Raw genomic sequence first — 17,312 nt, 5'->3', positions numbered from 1 at the left:
AGGTGAAATCCCTAAAGTAATCCCAGTAAGAAGCTTCGAAAGTATTCCTGAAAAAATTAACCTAAGAAGAACTCATGAAATAATCCTGAGAGGGTTTAATGAAGGAATCATGGGAAGGATTCTTGAAGGAATTCTGGAAATATCCATGAAGGAATCCCAGCCGAATTTGCTGAAGAATCCCCCCATTGAAAATTTCAAAATAAGTTTTTTTTAATATCAATAAAGAATCCCTGAAAGAATTTCGGGAGTGATCTCTGAAAAAAATCCTGAACGAATTTTTGAATGCATCCCAAGAGAAATTCCTGAAGGGATCCCTAGAGGATTCTGAACAAAAATAAAGAAAGAATCGCGGGAGAAACCCTTCTACGAATTCCGGATGGTATCTCTGAAGAAATCTATCACAGAATCCCAGAAGAAATTCCGGAAGGAATGCCGGAAGAAGTCTCCGAAGAAATCTTCAAATGAATTCCTGAAGTATTATCCTTGATGCAAGATTCTTGGGAGGAATTCCGAAGGAACACTCGGATAAACAAAGAAAAGCAGAAATTTCTAAAAGAATCCTCATAGGAATTCCTAAACAAATTTTAGGAGGAATACCTGAAAGAATTCCAGAAGAAATCCTAAAAATAAATCAAAAATCAATGAGGCAACACATAAAGAAATTCTGGAAGAAATCCCTGAAGAACTCCCGGGGAGAATGCTTGAAAGAGTCCCTGAATGAGTCTCGAGACGAATCTTTAAAGGAATCCTGGAAGAAAATAGTAAAGAAATCCCAGAAGAAATCACTGAAAGGATCCAGGAATCCTGGGATTTCTCCAAAGGAATCCCTAAGTTTTGGGAGGAATACTTGAAAGAATGCTAGAAGGAATCGGGAATAATCCGTGAAAGAATTTGGGAAAAAATATCTAAAAGCATCCCAGACGGAATCAATTATTAAGGCATGTCGGGCAGGATTAAGTTATGTCGGAAAATATCCCTGCAGGATTTCTGAAAAAAAATCCCTGAAGGAATATTGTTAGTAATTGCTAATGAAATTCCAGAAAAATTGCTGGAAAAATCCTTAACAAAATCTTGGAGAAATCCCTGAAGGAATCTTAGGAATTTTTTTTTAAGAAAACCTGGAAAGGATCAATGAATGCATTCAGGAAGGAATCCTAGGACAGAATACCGGAAAAATTTCATAAAAGAATCTCAAGGGTAATCAGTAAAGGAATCCAAGGAGAAATCCTTGACGGAAACTCAGGAGCAATTTCTAAAGATATCTCGGGAGAAATTCCCAGAGGAATAATATGAAAAGTCATAGAAGGAATTCCTAAATGAATCTCGGCAAAAATACCTGAAAAAAAGAGAAATCCCCAAAGGAATTCCGAAAAATATCAACGATGGAATCTCGGAAAAACTCTTCAAAAGAAAGCCGGTAAAATATATAACGAAGAATATATGATGTAGGAATTCTGGGAGGAATTCCTGAAGGAGGGCCGAAAATATCCTTGAAGGAATTCCGCGAGAAAACCCAAGAAGAATCCTAGCGAAATTTCTGATGAAATCTCAGGAATAAAAGAAGTATTGTAGGAACTCCGGGAGAAATCAATGAAGGGGTGCCGGGGGAAGACGAAATTCTGGAAATAAGTCCCTAAAGAAATTTCGGGAAGAATCCCTGAATGCATTTCCAGAGGAGCATCTAAACGAATCATTAGGAAACTAATGAAGAAATTTCAGTAGGAATCCCAGATGACATTTTGAAAGAAATCCTTCAAGAAATCACGTGAGAAATCAATGAAGGAATCCCGGGAGATATATCTGAAGGATACTCAGGAGGAAACCCTGCTAGAATTCTGGGAGGAATTCCTGGAGATCTCTTTAGAAAAATGAATTCTAATGAAGAATCCTAAGTGGAATTTCAGGAAAAATCCTGAGGCAAATCGCATTCTCTGGAGGACTAACAAGATGATATCTGATAAGAATCCAAGGAGAAATCTATGGAGAATTATCGAGAGGAATAGATTACCCGCATGGAGCACGTTCAGAATTGTATAGGACACATTCTACCGTGATGTTACAACGTTTTGACGCCTTTTCTGTCAGATTTTCTACTATAAGTCGTAAATTCGACCGTAAACCCTCAATTTTTCTGCATATTCGGATTTCTTGTAAAATTTCCAATAAGTTGAATCTGTTCAACAGTTAGTTTTCATTGGAAAATTATGTTAAAAATGGGAATTAGTAGTGTGACGTTACATCGTTGTAACGTCACGCTACTCATTCCAATTTTTAACATACTTTCCAACTAACTGTTCAACAGATCATAATAATTGGAAATTTTACAAGGAATCCGAATATGTAAAAATATTTGAGGGTTTACGGTCGAATTTACGAGTTATAGTGGAAAATCTGACAGAAAAGGCGTCAAAGCGTTGTAACGTCACGGTAGAATGTTGTCAGTGGAATGAGGCAGTTCTCATAACACTAGTTTACAGCATTTTTGAACTCGGTAAGCTGAAGATCATTTTTGGTGTAGAATCTTTGAATATTTGAATTTTAGTAAATTACACATTATGAAAAGTTGCAAAATTCGATATTGAGCTAAAACTCAAAAACTGTTCTACTTAAAATTTTTTGAATGTTGGTTTCGAAATCAGCACTTAATTGTGCTTCAAAAATGTTGGTCGTTTACAGAAGTACACGACTTTCGTTTTATTTTGTAAACTTGTGTAATAGCGGCCACCTACCTACGAATGTGTGCGACTTGCTTAATGCCGATGCCAATGACAATCACCTTTTGACAACTGGGCAACTGTTTGACAGCTCCACCCAGTACAAAAATCGTCGAGGGGTGATTCAACAAGTAGCTCCCATAAAATTTTAAAATTGATTTTTAAATAGGCATCGAAATTCATGAAAATTTTGATTTCGGTCCAGTTTGGCGATTTAGAATATGAAGTTGTCTCTACACCGAAACCAATTAGACACCAGTAACACATACCTATTAGGGGCTGTCCATAAACCACGTGGTCATGAGGGGGGTGGGGGTGGGGTTCGGCCAATGACCATTTTGTGTGGAAGAAAAAAAAAATTGTGTGGACTAATGACCACGCCTGGGTGGGTGGGTTGAGAAGTCCCAAAAAAAATGACCAAGTGGTTCATGGACAGCCCGTTATTGCTCGGTGGCAATGTATGCGGAGTGTGAGAACAAGTCTCGGCTTCATCAAAACAATTCTTTCTCACACACTAAAACGCGAGTGTGTCGTAGATCGGCACCTAAACTCAAAGAAAGATTTGTGGAAAAGCGAGTGTTTATGGCGTAGGCTCGGAGTCAGTTTGGCCTTCTATTTATTCTGTAGAATCGTTACTTGTTCTGTGACTTAGTTGGTTAAAACACCGGTTTGGCGAATACGGAGTCGTGAGTTCGAATCCGACGAGAAAGCGATTTTTTTTCACAAATTTAGAACATGTTCTATTGTGCCTTTGGGTAAGGGAAAAAATTGAATGATTTTTCTCAATCGTTTCTGCATCAAAGGGTTTCTGTGGTTTCAGTTTTCCAAAATTCAAATGTTTGGAGAAGGTATAGAATCAAATAAATATTGTGGGTCAAAACGCCTGAACAGCCTAAATACATACTCCTACACTACGCCAGTCAATACCGAAACCATCTATTCAAGCCCTCCAGCGAAAACCGAGCATACCTTACAAACCACCGTATCAGCTACCGCTAAATCAAATCAACGGAATTAATTAATAACAGAACCACATCCCCGGTCCAAGCAAGGATTTCCATCGGTACGGCTTCACCACACTCACGCACCGCAGCATACCTGTGTATACATTGATAGCATCTCATTGCGACCCGGAAATAGAATCAAGCCACTCACACTGCTGACTGCACGACGGGTATTCAATTTGCCAACTATTTCGAGCGCGCACAACGTTACGACGGAAGCCCACCTGCGCGTAGCCCGTTCGGTTGCAAGGCTGCCCAATGTCCACGGTAACCTGACAACACGCGGGCAACTACGCGGTTGATTACAATCATTGTGTTCTACGACCAGTCGATTCTGGTAAAACGCAATCTATTCAAAAATTGAAACCAACTTCCGTTGCCAACCCCGAGCGCTGTCGCGCTATTCGGTCGCTGCGCCGTTTGGCGTAGAATCCTTACAATTCGGTGACATAGCATCCGCGCGAGATCCATAACTCACCGCGGCGGCATCCGGCCCCCGCATTATAACTCTTCTAGTTGCGTACCAAGCGCGCAGTGCCTGATAAATCTCGGCGCAAAACTAGACCACGGGGAGACGTTTTGGATCCTAATGCTGGCAGGCGGGGCAATTTAGGAATGTCGAATCCTCCTCCAACCAACAACCGGTAACAATCGAAACCAATTTCAGATGAAGCCCTCCAAGCTTTTGTTCCGAGTGAGGCACATTCTCCGACAGAAGCTTTTAATCTACTGGATCGGACTAGATTGGCTCGGTTAGTGGAATCAATATTGGGTTCTGCGAAATCCCCCGTATCGGAGGCGATGTCTCCGGTTTCGGTACTATCCTGGCGCAAAGTTTGTGCGCCCTCCTATCAGATTGTACCAGATGACAGGGGAAAATTTGTGCTAAACGAGATTGTTTTCTAATTTTGGACAAATCTGTTGTTTGAAGCTATTCCGGGTGGAGCGGTTCGTATATAGCGAAATCCAGAGTTTACCGTCCTGATTCACGGCTGATTGTTTTCAGCTGAAATAACGAGCCACCAGGCGCCTCCACGAAATTACACGAGCATAAGTACGTCTGTGCGTAAGCACGTCCCACGTCACTTTCAGCACAATCTCATAACAGCTCTCATAACATAAATGTTTAAATTAGCAATGACACACAAATTCCGCCCCGTTAATTCACTTAATGAGGGCAAACATTCCTCCGACCGTTGATAACACACCCCCAGTAGTGCAGTTACCTGCCAAGAGGTACGCAATATATAAACAGCGAGGGGAAACATTAAACCTGTGAAAAGGAACTCCCCGTCTTTATTTGATTAAGTCAGTTAAATTAGCCCTCCACTTCCCCACAATCATCCACCTCTCGGGGGTGATGTCAGCGTCCTATCCTTTCCCTTAGAAGCCTTCTCTGAATAGTATCGCCCTCCTCCACCATCGGGTGTCGTTCGCCCTTACCCCAATCGAAATCTTGATAACATTTTTTTCTTCCTTTTTCGTTGTCACACAATAGAAACACGTTCACACGGGGTGCCAAGCAAAACCTGGTATACTACCAGGTAATGGGAGTGGGTGGCAACCAAAAAAAAAAAAGTCATAAAGCTAAGGGACATCGTTAAATTGGAATTGGCGCAAAGTACAGTGACTCCTATACATAATTCCACAAGAAGAAGTTTCAGGCAAATATAAAAAATAGGGTTATTCGTCATTAGTTGAACAGATAATAGCGTTATTTGTTTTTCCGTGCATAACTGAGTTGCGCTGGAGATCGCGAAGGAAAAAATGAAAAATAACGCGTGTTTAGGGCAATTGCGATGGGGATCTCGCTCGGGTTGCATTGTTTGACGGAAAGACGAAAAGTGACGCGTGTTTGTGGCAGTTGCGATGAAAATCTCGGTCGTGTTGCATAGTTCGAAGGAAAAAGTGAAAAGTGCCACGTGTTTGGGGCAGGTGCACATTCTCCTTCTTCATGATGTGATAAAAATGGATGCACATTTAGTAGCAAACAGCAAACAAAATTCAATGGCGCACATTTTACTCTTTCGTTGCTACAACAAAAAGTACTGCACCGATTCACATGAAATTTTGTAGGTGAAATGAACACATCTTAAGATGTTATTAGGCAAAATTTGAGCAATTTTAATGTATCTACTGCAGAGTTACAGATGTGTTTCTGTGTCCCGAATATTGCGGATACAGGCTTTATCACCTACCAAAGGTGACTCCAAGATCCATACCTTACCCTACCCTATTAACAAATACTCCTTCGCCTTTCCGAGACAACTGAGGGGATGCTGTGGATTCCACGGTTTCTAGTAACAACGGTTGTCGAACTAACATTCCTTCCCTCTTCCCGATGACCGTAAGGACGTAGCCGGCGCCGTTATTGACTTTAAAATATTGAACTCTCGAATTGTGCACATTGAGAGTGTGTAGCTGTTTCCAAGCACCATTCATTGGATCTCTGTGCAACTTCGATTGTTCTAGTCAATCACGGAGTAGCACTACCTACGATGTGTACGGTTATCTTTGCTTTGCTTTATTTGTTTTTCCGTGTATAACTCCACGGTAGTAGAAAAGAAAAAAAAACAAATAGCGTTTAGTGTCTAGCGTCTAGTGTCATTTTTTACATATTCCATTGAATTTGAATTCCTTTAAATTCCAGTTTCTAAAAGAAATTAGGACATTTGTACCGCAAGTCTGGAACCTAAATGTTGAACGCATGCACGAAGTAGGGTAAGTGTACCAATTATGGCTATAGTACCAATTATTCGCCATAGTTAATTTTCACACCTTAACGATGTAAATCAACAAGACAAATTTTGTGAACAACGGATCACGTTCACAAAAGATAGTCGCACTCATTTAAACTCCACATTTTCCTCAAATCATGGTGGAAATAAATCATTTTCCATAAAAATTCGGCTTCCTTGCACCCTTTTTCGCCATAGTGTACCAGTTATGGCTAACCCCATAAGGAATGCATGCAAATAGTGCGAAAAGAAACCGAAGTTAAAAAATGTAACCATAACTGGTACAGGGTTCCTATCATTGGCACACGCTGTAATCAATACTAAAAGTAGTTTTGGCTCCGTTTCTATATTTTTCCTGTAAAGTATGGCAACTAAGCTGTCTTTTAACTTATTGATGACATTCGTTGGTCTTCTCGTTATTTTTGTATAAATAGCTTTCCTTAGGTAGTGCCATAATTGGTACACTTACCCTAGCTCATTCTAAAGTTGACCAATTCTTGCTAACTGTTAAATGGCTTACACCGGTAGTTGAAATTTGAAATGGTCTGCTAAGTATTTTCCCGATTATCATTTTCAAATTTCATGGTCATGGCCAGTTTCAGAAGAGTTCCGAAGGAACTCTCGGGTCAAGGCATTACAAGGTGTTGGAATTTGTTTCCGGAGATTTCATGACTGTTTCAGGAGGGTTTAACGCATTTCAGGTGGTTTCAAAGGGCTTCGGAACTCGCCTGAAGTTTTTTGAAAATCTCCTAAACCACATGAAACCCCTTTGGTATACCTCCAAAACGGCCCAAAAACCCCTGAAAACAAACTGTAAGCCCTGAAGCACCCCTGAAACCTAATTAAATCCATGTAACGCACCTGAAATCCCCTAGAACACCCCTGATACCTCGTTAAACAACTTGACACGCCATGAACCGCCTCTGAAACCCCCTGGAACACTCCGGTAACCCATTATAACCTTGTTGGCGCATGAGCCTAAAATAAACGTTTTAGTAAAAAAAAAAACATAACCCCTGGAACGCCCCTAAAGTCACCTATAACACCCCTGAAACTCCTTGAAAGCCCATGGAAACCCCAGAAACCTCTCAAAACTCCCTGGAACGCTCCTGTAACCCTCTGAATCCGCCTAAAAATCCCTGGAATGCCCCTGAAACCCAATCAAACCTCCTATGACCATCGGAAACACCCTTGGGATTGGAACGTCTCTGAAATCCCAGATCATGGATTATAATGAAATTGTGATAAAAAAAAACTATTTAAGAAGATTGTGATTAGAAGAGGGGTCTGGCAAAAGTCTACAGTCAATAGAAATTTTCAAAATTTGAGAGAGTAAAATCCAAAAATTAAACTTGGTTGCATATTATGGAAATTTAAGTGCTGTAAAACTATCAGCTCTAAACAATAGGGGAATTTGAGATGTTTTGAAAAAGTATGCCATGATTTGTTTTTCGAATCAAACTCAGCATTTAGGTGTTGTGACAACTAGTTTTGACAGAAGACAATCACATCACCTGCAAGATCGCCAATTTAAAAAACAAAATATATTAGCAAAATTTCGTGAAGTTGTATATGAAATTGCATTACTCAATTTGGATGTATGGAACTTTTAGGAGAACTCCTTCCATATTTTCTTGAAAATTCCTCTCAAATTTCCTACACTCCATTAATGTATTTGGGCATTGCTTAAGCAAATTCTTTAGAAATTCCTCCAGCAATTCCTTAGAAAACGCTGTCGATTTTCCCAGCAATTTCTTTGGAAATTGCTTCAGCCCTTTTCTATGAATCTCTGTGGTAATTGATTTGCACTTTCTAAAACATTTTTTTTTGAAATTTTTCAGGCATTTCCTTAGGGAAATCCTTCGGTAATGCCTTTGAAAAGATATTCGGCAATAACTTTGGGATTTTTTTTATTTTGATTTTTTTTTAATTTCTTCAGAAATTTCTTTCGAATTTATGTATTCCACTTTTTTTCGCGCTTTTCTTCGATAATTCCATTGCAGAATCCCTCTGCATTTCCTTTCATAAGTTCTTAAACATTAGGGGGATTCACTTAACAGCGTAAACTGATTAAACTAATTAAACGTCGCTATCACCAAGGCAATCTTTGATTATTTTATTCGCAGAATCATGAAACATTTCAAATAAGCAGAAAATCATGGCTTATGCAGCAATTCAATCTGTTGAGTGAGTACCCCTATTGTCTTTGTGAATTCCTTTTGTTATTTGGGAATTATTTAGACAACTCTTCAGTTATGCTTTCTGGATTCTTTGGAACTTTTTCGGGAATTTAATCACATATTTTTTGAGATTCTCAGGCTTTTTTTTTAAATTCTCTTGGCAATTATTTAAGAAACTTCTTCGATTATTCTTCTGAGAATTTTTGACGAATTTTTGTTTGTTTTGTTGAAAATTTGTTTTAAGTTTCTTCGATAATTTCTTCGAACATTGCATTGTATAATTTCAACATCATATTCTTTGGAGAATTCTCATGCTCTTCTGCTGGAAATTCATTCGGTATACTCTTCGAAATTATTATTGTGAACTCCTGTGGTATTTTATTTCAAAAACTTCAAAAGAATGATTTTCAGCGGTGCCCTTGGGAAGTGATCTAGTATTTCTATTAGAAATTCCTTGAAAATTCCTTCTACAACTTTAGAATTTGGGCCAGAACAATTTTTTTTTTTCTTCTGTCACAGTGCTCGTTGACTTGTCTAGGGGGAAGGATATACTTGATGAATTTTGTGGAAAAATACTCAAATTGTTCGAGTATCGCAAACACAAACGCAAAATCATAAAACTCATCGGATTTGATAAAAAAAAATCTAGTTGACTCAGATTTTACAAGAAAGCATTCCTCGACAAATTATGACGCTGTCCATAAACTACGTGGACTCATTTTTGGCCGTCTTAGACCCTACCCCCTCCCCTCTCGTAGACTTTTGTCCATACCAAATTTTCGAAATTTATGTGGATCGTAGACTTTGGATGGACCCCCTCCCCTCTAGGAGTCTACACGGACAGAAAAGCGTTCACATTGAAACTAAAATAACGTTTGTTGAATTTACACATTGAAATTCTTTTGAAATTATGTGAATTCTTATAGTTTCAAACAGATTTTCCAATTTAAAATCCATGTGAAATTCTGTTCGATTTAACAATCCAATGTTTAATAGAGACTCTTGTAGAAATTAACATATGTCTACTTTGATTCTAAGTCAATTTAACTTACCATTCCCTCGACGTCGAATAGGAATGTAAAAACCACAATATTCTTCATGAAATCAAACAGAGTATTTTGATGCAAATGTTTCACTGAATCCCTCGATCACTTCTGTCAAACCAAGCAGAATGTTTTGGAAAGCATTTACTACTTTGGAAATTCTGGGAATGGAATAATATTTAAGTTAGGCAAAGTTATTACAAATTAAAAGCATAATTGAAAATTACCTTCAATTAGTGTGGTATAAAAGGTAAGGCATTTTTGAAGTTTTTTCTGTATTAACGAGATTTTTAGCCCTAAGGCTAGTTCATCTCGGGACTCACGCTTTACTTCCCTCCCGAAGAAAGAACTTACATTTCGCGAGTTTGTCGGGAGTGAGATCCTTTGAAACGTTGTAAATTTGATTAATCAGGAGATTCCCAGATTATTCAGTAAGAATCTTGCATGTTGTTTTCCAATGAATATATTATTGAAAGCAAAAGAAAAATATTTTTGAAATTACCATAATATTGTAGATGTCAAACTTGACAATGCACGAAAAAGTCTGAAACTCTTGTTATTTCAATAAGATTTCCGATTGAGGAACAACAATACAGAATTGTAAAAACAATCATACATTCTCATTGCGGTCAAAACAATGTCAAATTCCTTTTGATTTTACGTCAAATATGGTTAATTTTACCGTAGATTTTTCTGCGTGTATAAGTGCCCCCCTCAAAGTGTTAAAATATGACATCAATTTCCCGGGAAGGCGAGGTGGATTTGGAGTTTGGCATATAAGATTAATTCAAAATTTGTTCCAGCCCTATTTGGAAACTAACTCCTATGGAAATTACAATAAAAACTTTTAGGGAACTTCTTTAGCAAATCTGTTGGGAATTGATTTGGTTTGTGCCTCTGGAAATGCAAGCATAATTTCTTTGAGAATTCTTTAGTAAATTCTTCGAGCAATTCCTACGGAAATTTTTTCGGTAGATCCTTTGCAAATTCTCTTAGAAACTTTTTAAGCAATTTCATCTGAAAATCCTTAGGAATTTCTTTGCAAGATTTAATTGGAATTCCCTTTGGAAATTTATTTGGCAATTATTTTTTGAAACTCCTTCGAAAATTCCTTCTGAAGTTTTGCTAATCCCTTCAGCAACCTCTCCGATGCAATTTGCGAACAAATTTCAGAAGCAGTTATTGAGGAACTCTAAAAAAAGATTTGCCGAATAAATTTCCAAAGGAATTTACAATTAAATCTTCCAAAGGGTTAACTAAAGAAATTTTAGAAGAAGTTGTCTAATAATGATATAAATGGAGAAAATTTAAAAAGAATAGAACATACAAAGAGATTGCCGAGTGATTTCCCGAGGAAAAGGCTGCAGAAATTGATTAAATAATTCTTAAAAAAAATCTGCCAAATTTTCAAATAGTCATATGAATTTAAGGCATTGAAATATTTCCTTTAAGTCATTTAAACCATTGAAATATTTCCTATTTGCCAAAAGAAAAAAACATCTACGAAATTCCTAAATTAAATTTTAAAACAATTATCAAAAGAAATCACAAAAAAAATTGCCGCAGGATTTTTTTTTTCAGAGAAACAGGAATTGCAAACAAATTTTGTTTCCTAAGAATTATCTATATGCATTACCAAAGCAATTTCCTAAGGAATTCACAAATATCGCTGGAGAAATTTGAAAAGAAATTCATAAGGAATTGGTAACTGCCGAAAGAATTAAAAAATAAAAACATTGTTGAATGAATCTCTGTGATTTTTTTATTGATCAATGAATGAGCGATTTAGTACTGCTAAATCAGTTGTCACAATAAATGCTGAGCTCGAGTCTAAAAACAAAGTTTTCAAAATGGTACCTACAAATTGTGATAAAATTACCGTGTTTCGTAAAACTATCTGCACAAATATAAATTCTTTCACGCAAAAACTTGGAAAATGGTGTAGATGTGGTGTTCAAAGCTCGTGTAATTTTTGGTTCCTTTCCGTAGAACGAAATTTTTTGAAAATCGTTCAAGCAGTGCAATCAACTAAGAACAAGAAAAAATCGCTGAACCATGGCACAGATCTGCGCTAAATCTGTCTAAAACGTACATTTGCATACAGAAAATTTATTAGAAGTATCTTCGGTAATAAAGTTCTAAATTTCTTCGGAAATATCTTTAAAATTCCTTTAATGACTCCTTCAAGAATTCCTTCAGTAGTTTCCCTGAATAATATTTTGGCAATCGCTTTGTTAATTACTAGTGTACAGATGTTGGCTTTCTCGGTCAATTTTAACAACTAGTTTTGAATTACCCAACGTTTCGGCCGGCTTTATTTGGCCTTTATTAAGGGAAAACATCAGTCAACATAAGACTAAAAACGGCCAAATAAAGCCGGCCGAAACGTCGGGCAATCCTGCCCGTTTGGCGGTAGACCAAGAAAGCCAACATCTGTACACTGGTAGTATTCCGATCGAAAATCAGCGTGCAAATTCAGAATTATCCCAACACCACTAAAGAAGCCAATTCTTTTAGGAACTCTGTCCACAATTCGTTCAGGGAATTCATTGGGCAATCTTTTCTGTAAATTATGTCATTATTGTATTTGTTATTCTATTGGAAATTTTTCAGAAAATTCAGGAATTGAAAATTTTCTTGAGAAATTTTTAGACAACTTCTTCAGAAAGTTTTTCTTTACATTTCTTTTTATGCGTGAATTTTAACATACTTCTGAAAGTTCTTTGTCAAACTCTTGGGGAATATCTATTGAAGATTTATTGGAAATTCCATTGGTAATTTATTCTGTGTTGTGGAGCGGACCTGGTGTGATGGTTAGAGCACTTGACTATCACGCCGAGGACCTGGGATCGAATCCCACTCCCGACAAACTCACAAAATGTGAGTTCTTCCTTCGGAAGGGAAGTAAAGCGTGGGTCCCGAGATGAACTAGCCTAGGGCTAAAAATCTCGTTAATACAGATAAAAAAAAAAAAATTATTCTGTAATTGTTGCTGAAACCAGGCCGCCATTTGAATTAAATCTTCGATTCAAAGTGTTTCATGCTTATTCGTTAGAATATGATAGAAAAAGAATGAAAACTAGTGATTACTTGACGGATCCCTTGTTTGTCAGAAGGGCGGCAAGGCATTCAAGTTATCACATAAGATCACATTCTAATCCGAATAGCATTAAATTTATGATCTCTTGAAACAAACGCCGTCAATCTTCAGTACAAAGAACCATGTGTCTCCATACGCGCAAAGCCTCCAACGGTATCTCATAAAAAAGTTCCTTATAATGCCTCCCTTTTCAATCACATATCTCGACGCGTGGTGTTTACCTTTGAGCTTACACTACACGACGACGGAATGATATGGATTGGATATTTCTATGCTTAACGTGGACAGATACGATGGCTGTCGTCGTACTACGACAACAGCCTAGTCCGTCCGATAAGCGCAACTTGACAGCATTATTAGTTCGACTCCTTTGTGTGTATGGGCCTTCCCCACCTTGATCAGGACTATTATCAATATTGTCCACGATATTGTATATTGTCATTATACGGTGGGCTTTGATGGCGAACGTGAACAAACAGTATCTGCTTAGTTTGGATAACTAAGCCTACCGTACGAATACATCAGTACGAAACGCACACTCACCTGTAGACGATACTGCTGATCCGCACTTGCTGCTGCTGCTGCCGCCATGTATGGATCGAAATACACACTGATGACGGCGATGATGATGATGCAAAAGTCCAAGTTGGATGGTACCGAAAATGGAAAGAAAAAGAAGAAAAACACATGTCATAACGTAATAGTCAGCGAAATGGCTTTATTTATTGATGCGTTTGCTGCCTCCCACACTCCCTATCACTTGGTGGTGGTATCGCCGTTTACACCGCGGGGGAAAACTGATACCACACCCTTCGAATCTGATCGGCAGATGAGGAACGGAGCTCGGAAGGGGATTAAATTTGATTTTGATTTCCCTCGCGACGACGACGGCGACGAAGCCGGAAGTTGCTTCTCGTTGTCGTTGTTCGTGTGGTTTATTTCCGCGTAAAATCAAATAAACCTCAGGTGTTTCTGTAGGTATCCCGAAAGGAAGAATATTACATAACTATGATACATGGTATCATTTTCTGATAATAAAATTCTTGATGTTATAATACGGTGTATCCTAAACCATTGATCAATGCAACAAATTATATTATAATATTGATAATAACCATTACCGTTATGCTACAATGAATAAATAAAATGATGCGAGTAATCAAATCAAATGGTAAATATCATACGAATATTATACAGTTAATTTTACGAATTATACGTAGTATCATTAATTGTATGATTTGTATAGATAATACTTGGTTATTCCATAATACTTGCAAAGTAACAGTGGTTAACTAATAGTTAGATTGTCACCATTTACCATAAAATAATCACATAGTACTAAGCATACCACAAATTGTTATTTTCAAATCGGGTCTCCAATGTATGAATGTCACGATGACGATTGCTTTTCCGGCCCTAAAGGCGCCGCCTCTTTAGGACCTGTGCACACCAGGAGAGCTAGCAAAGCTTGTTGTCAATGCTACTCACGACCCAGTTGCTGTACAGATCCATCCGCGTATTTTGACGGAAAGGTACGAGAACGAAGTAATAATATTTGACTCTCCCGTTATTGGCTTGGATTTCACGTGGCCCGTAGCCACAGTGAGTCAGTCAGTAGAGGGCGCGAAAGCTGCTGCTACTGCTGCGGGTTGTCCTGCGTGTGAAAATGATTTATTGATTGTTTGGTTTTGGGTTTCCGATGAATTATTGGCCTGCTGGTGGTAAACTTCTGGAACTGGATGGAGGATGGTGGGATTAGTTAGTACACGGATTATTGGGACCTATCGATCAATCTGCCGAGCGTCTGCCAGCTAGGTTGACAAGTTTGGTCGTGTCAGTTTTGATTAGTTGTTTTGTTATTCCACCCATACACATCAACTCATCGGCAAATATGTATCATTTCTGGCTTTGCTATTGCTTATTTATTTAACAGTTGACTTGCAACATTGGTTTCGACAACGTTTAATTTAGAACAGTTAGTAAAGGATATTAAAGAAACGAATATATCTTTTAAATAGACACGTTACAGTGTAGTCAATTTTGTTACCGTGTTCAAAAATGCTGAAAACTAGAGTAATGATTTACAAGATTGTTTTTTATGAAAATATTAGTGGATTAGTGGATTCTTGTAAAATTTTCGAACGGATTTCACAATATTTCTCCAAGAGTTTTTCCATTGAACAATCTCGAAAAATCTCACCGAAGTCTTAATTAACTTTAATATTTCCTTTAGAAAATTTCTCCCAAAAAATCCACATTAATAATCGAACAACTTTTTAAAACTTCGTTCAAAATAGGGAAGATTCGTCATATGCGTTAATTCCCGTCATATCGGGAAATAGCCAATAATTACAGATATTCCAACTTACCTTTGCTAATGGCTCACCGGATGGAAGCAAAAAGATGTAGACTGTCAATAATCAGCGCCTATAGCACTAGAAATCGAATGATTACGCGAAAATTCACGTTTAAATTACACTCTACTTACGAGTTAAGGTTTTTTTCTCGTAATTTTCACTTCGCTAGATTCACTTGTTGAATTCAAACCTCTGTGCAACTTCAAAGTTGGATTTCACTGCTGCAGAATGCAGCAAAAGCTTTTCAATAAGTAATGGTTTAATCATTTTTTTTTCCCGTTGGTAAAATGTAAACAACAAGTTGTCTTCGTCAAGGGAGAAAGCAAGTACAGCTTCCGCTCGATAATTGGGATTTGACGACAGTCCAGTTAACGACTGTTATATTTTGTTTTGTTTGTCGAATTGCAAAATGTGAGGCGGGGATGGGAACACTCACTTGCAAAGTGTTACACTCACTTGCTATTTTCTCAGGTCCGAAGCGTGCAATCAAGAAACGATGTATGGACGACTTTTGCCTTGTGGTTTTGTCTAAAAGTTTACCGAATAGAGTAGAGGTCGCACACGTATACCAATGTCGTGACAGACCAGTGAAAGCGACTCTTCACGAGGTGAGTGTAATATACATTCACCTCGTGGAGAGTTGCCTTCGCAGCTCTCTCACGATTTTGGCATGCGTGTGCGACCCTAACTCTATTCGGCAAACTTTTAGACAAAACCACAAGGCAAAAGTCGTCCATACAACGTTTCTTGGTTGCACGCTTCTGGACTGAGAAAACAGCGAGTGAGTGTAACTCTTTGCAAGTGAGTGTTCCCATCATTGATGTTAGGTTAGTTTTCGGTTAATTTTGACAGACAACTGCTTTTAACTAGGCTTTGTTATCGAGTGTCCAGTTATAAAGCAGTCCAGTTATCGAGCGGATGCTGTAGGCGTGACATTCTTGGAGGATTATATTCCATAAAATTTTCTTCCAAAATTCTTCTTGAGAACCTTAAAAAAAATCACCAAGAGTTCTTCTAGAGAACCTTCCATGCTTAAGAAATTCCTCCATGGACCATGGATTATTTCAGAAATATCTTCGGGAATTCTCTCAGAAAACCAAATTCTCCAGGGATTTACTTAAAAAAACGAATATTCCTTCGAAAATATTTTTTTGAGTGCCTTAAGTTCTTCCATAAATATTCCAAAGAATTGATATAGAGAACCTCCTAAAATGACTCCAATCATTTCCTAGAAATTCCAAAAATGAGGTCACGCAAAAATGTCCATATTTAACATTTTTTTTTTGTATGGGACCTACTCTGAAATTTGTGTACCCTTCAGAAATAACAAAAAGAATTCCACCTGCGGAGAAATCCAAGGGTTCATTCAGGAATTTATCCATCGATTGCTTCAAAAATTCCTGCAGGGCTTTTCCAATAAACTTCTTCGTAGAATGTCTAGAGGAAATTTTCCAGAAGTCCATTCATGATTTTGTTTAGTGATTTTAGCAAAAAAAATCATATAGAGATTTCTTAATAAGTTCCTTCTTGTATTTCACCAGAAATTCCACGAAGGAATACTATCAAGGATCCCCTCAAAAATGTTGGCTCGGATTCTTCAAGAAATTCAGCAATTTGACTGTTGAAACAACCCAAATAAAACGGTATTATACATAAATTGAAGTATGTATGATTTTTTTTATTATTCGTGTTATAGTAAACTGGATTATAAATCGATGATACGATGAATCATATCGATGATAGCAGTTATCATTTTAGGAGTTTTGATGATAGACCGAATGGGTTGTTAAGTATCGTTACCATTCAAAAATGTCATTTTTCTCGAACAAGTATTTTGCGAAATTATACGTATTGTAATCACTTTATAATCAATTTTATGATACGGCGAATAATAAAAACAAAACGAAAATATTTCACCAAAACTGCTTTACCGACCGAAAAAGTGCACACCCCTGCGGGCACTTTCGGACGCTGTCAAGTGTTTCTACGATTGTGTGAATCATTGTTTATATTCGCGGCGTTTTTTTTTTTGATCGGGAATCGAACCGAGTGAGATTGACGTGGTCAAGATTTATTTGGTAACTCTTTGCGCTACACCAGACGGAAGCAGTGTTCGCGGTACGTTGAAGCTCATTGAAGTTAGAAAGCGAAAAAGAAATTAGTGGAAATCATCGGC

At 37.7% G+C, this 17,312-nt stretch overlaps 1 protein-coding gene across 11 annotated transcripts in view; it reads right to left on the bottom strand.

Annotated features, from left to right (window-relative positions):
• The window catches only part of LOC109419707 (RNA binding protein fox-1 homolog 1), an 823,173-nt gene that overhangs the window by 37,043 nt on the left and 768,818 nt on the right, over nucleotides 1-17,312 (bottom strand). For all 11 annotated transcript variants that reach the window (XM_062853919.1, XM_062853914.1, XM_062853920.1 and 8 more), the window contains one exon: nucleotides 13,323-13,389. In XM_062853919.1, the coding sequence (XP_062709903.1) occupies nucleotides 13,323-13,389 (67 nt within the window). The remainder of the gene's footprint in view (nucleotides 1-13,322; nucleotides 13,390-17,312) is intronic.

This window comes from Aedes albopictus, chromosome 2, assembly GCF_035046485.1.
Source record: "Aedes albopictus strain Foshan chromosome 2, AalbF5, whole genome shotgun sequence".
Classification (NCBI taxonomy): domain Eukaryota; kingdom Metazoa; phylum Arthropoda; class Insecta; order Diptera; family Culicidae; genus Aedes; species Aedes albopictus.
Note: the sequence above shows the minus strand (reverse complement) of the source record. Positions and strands in the feature narration are given on the sequence as shown.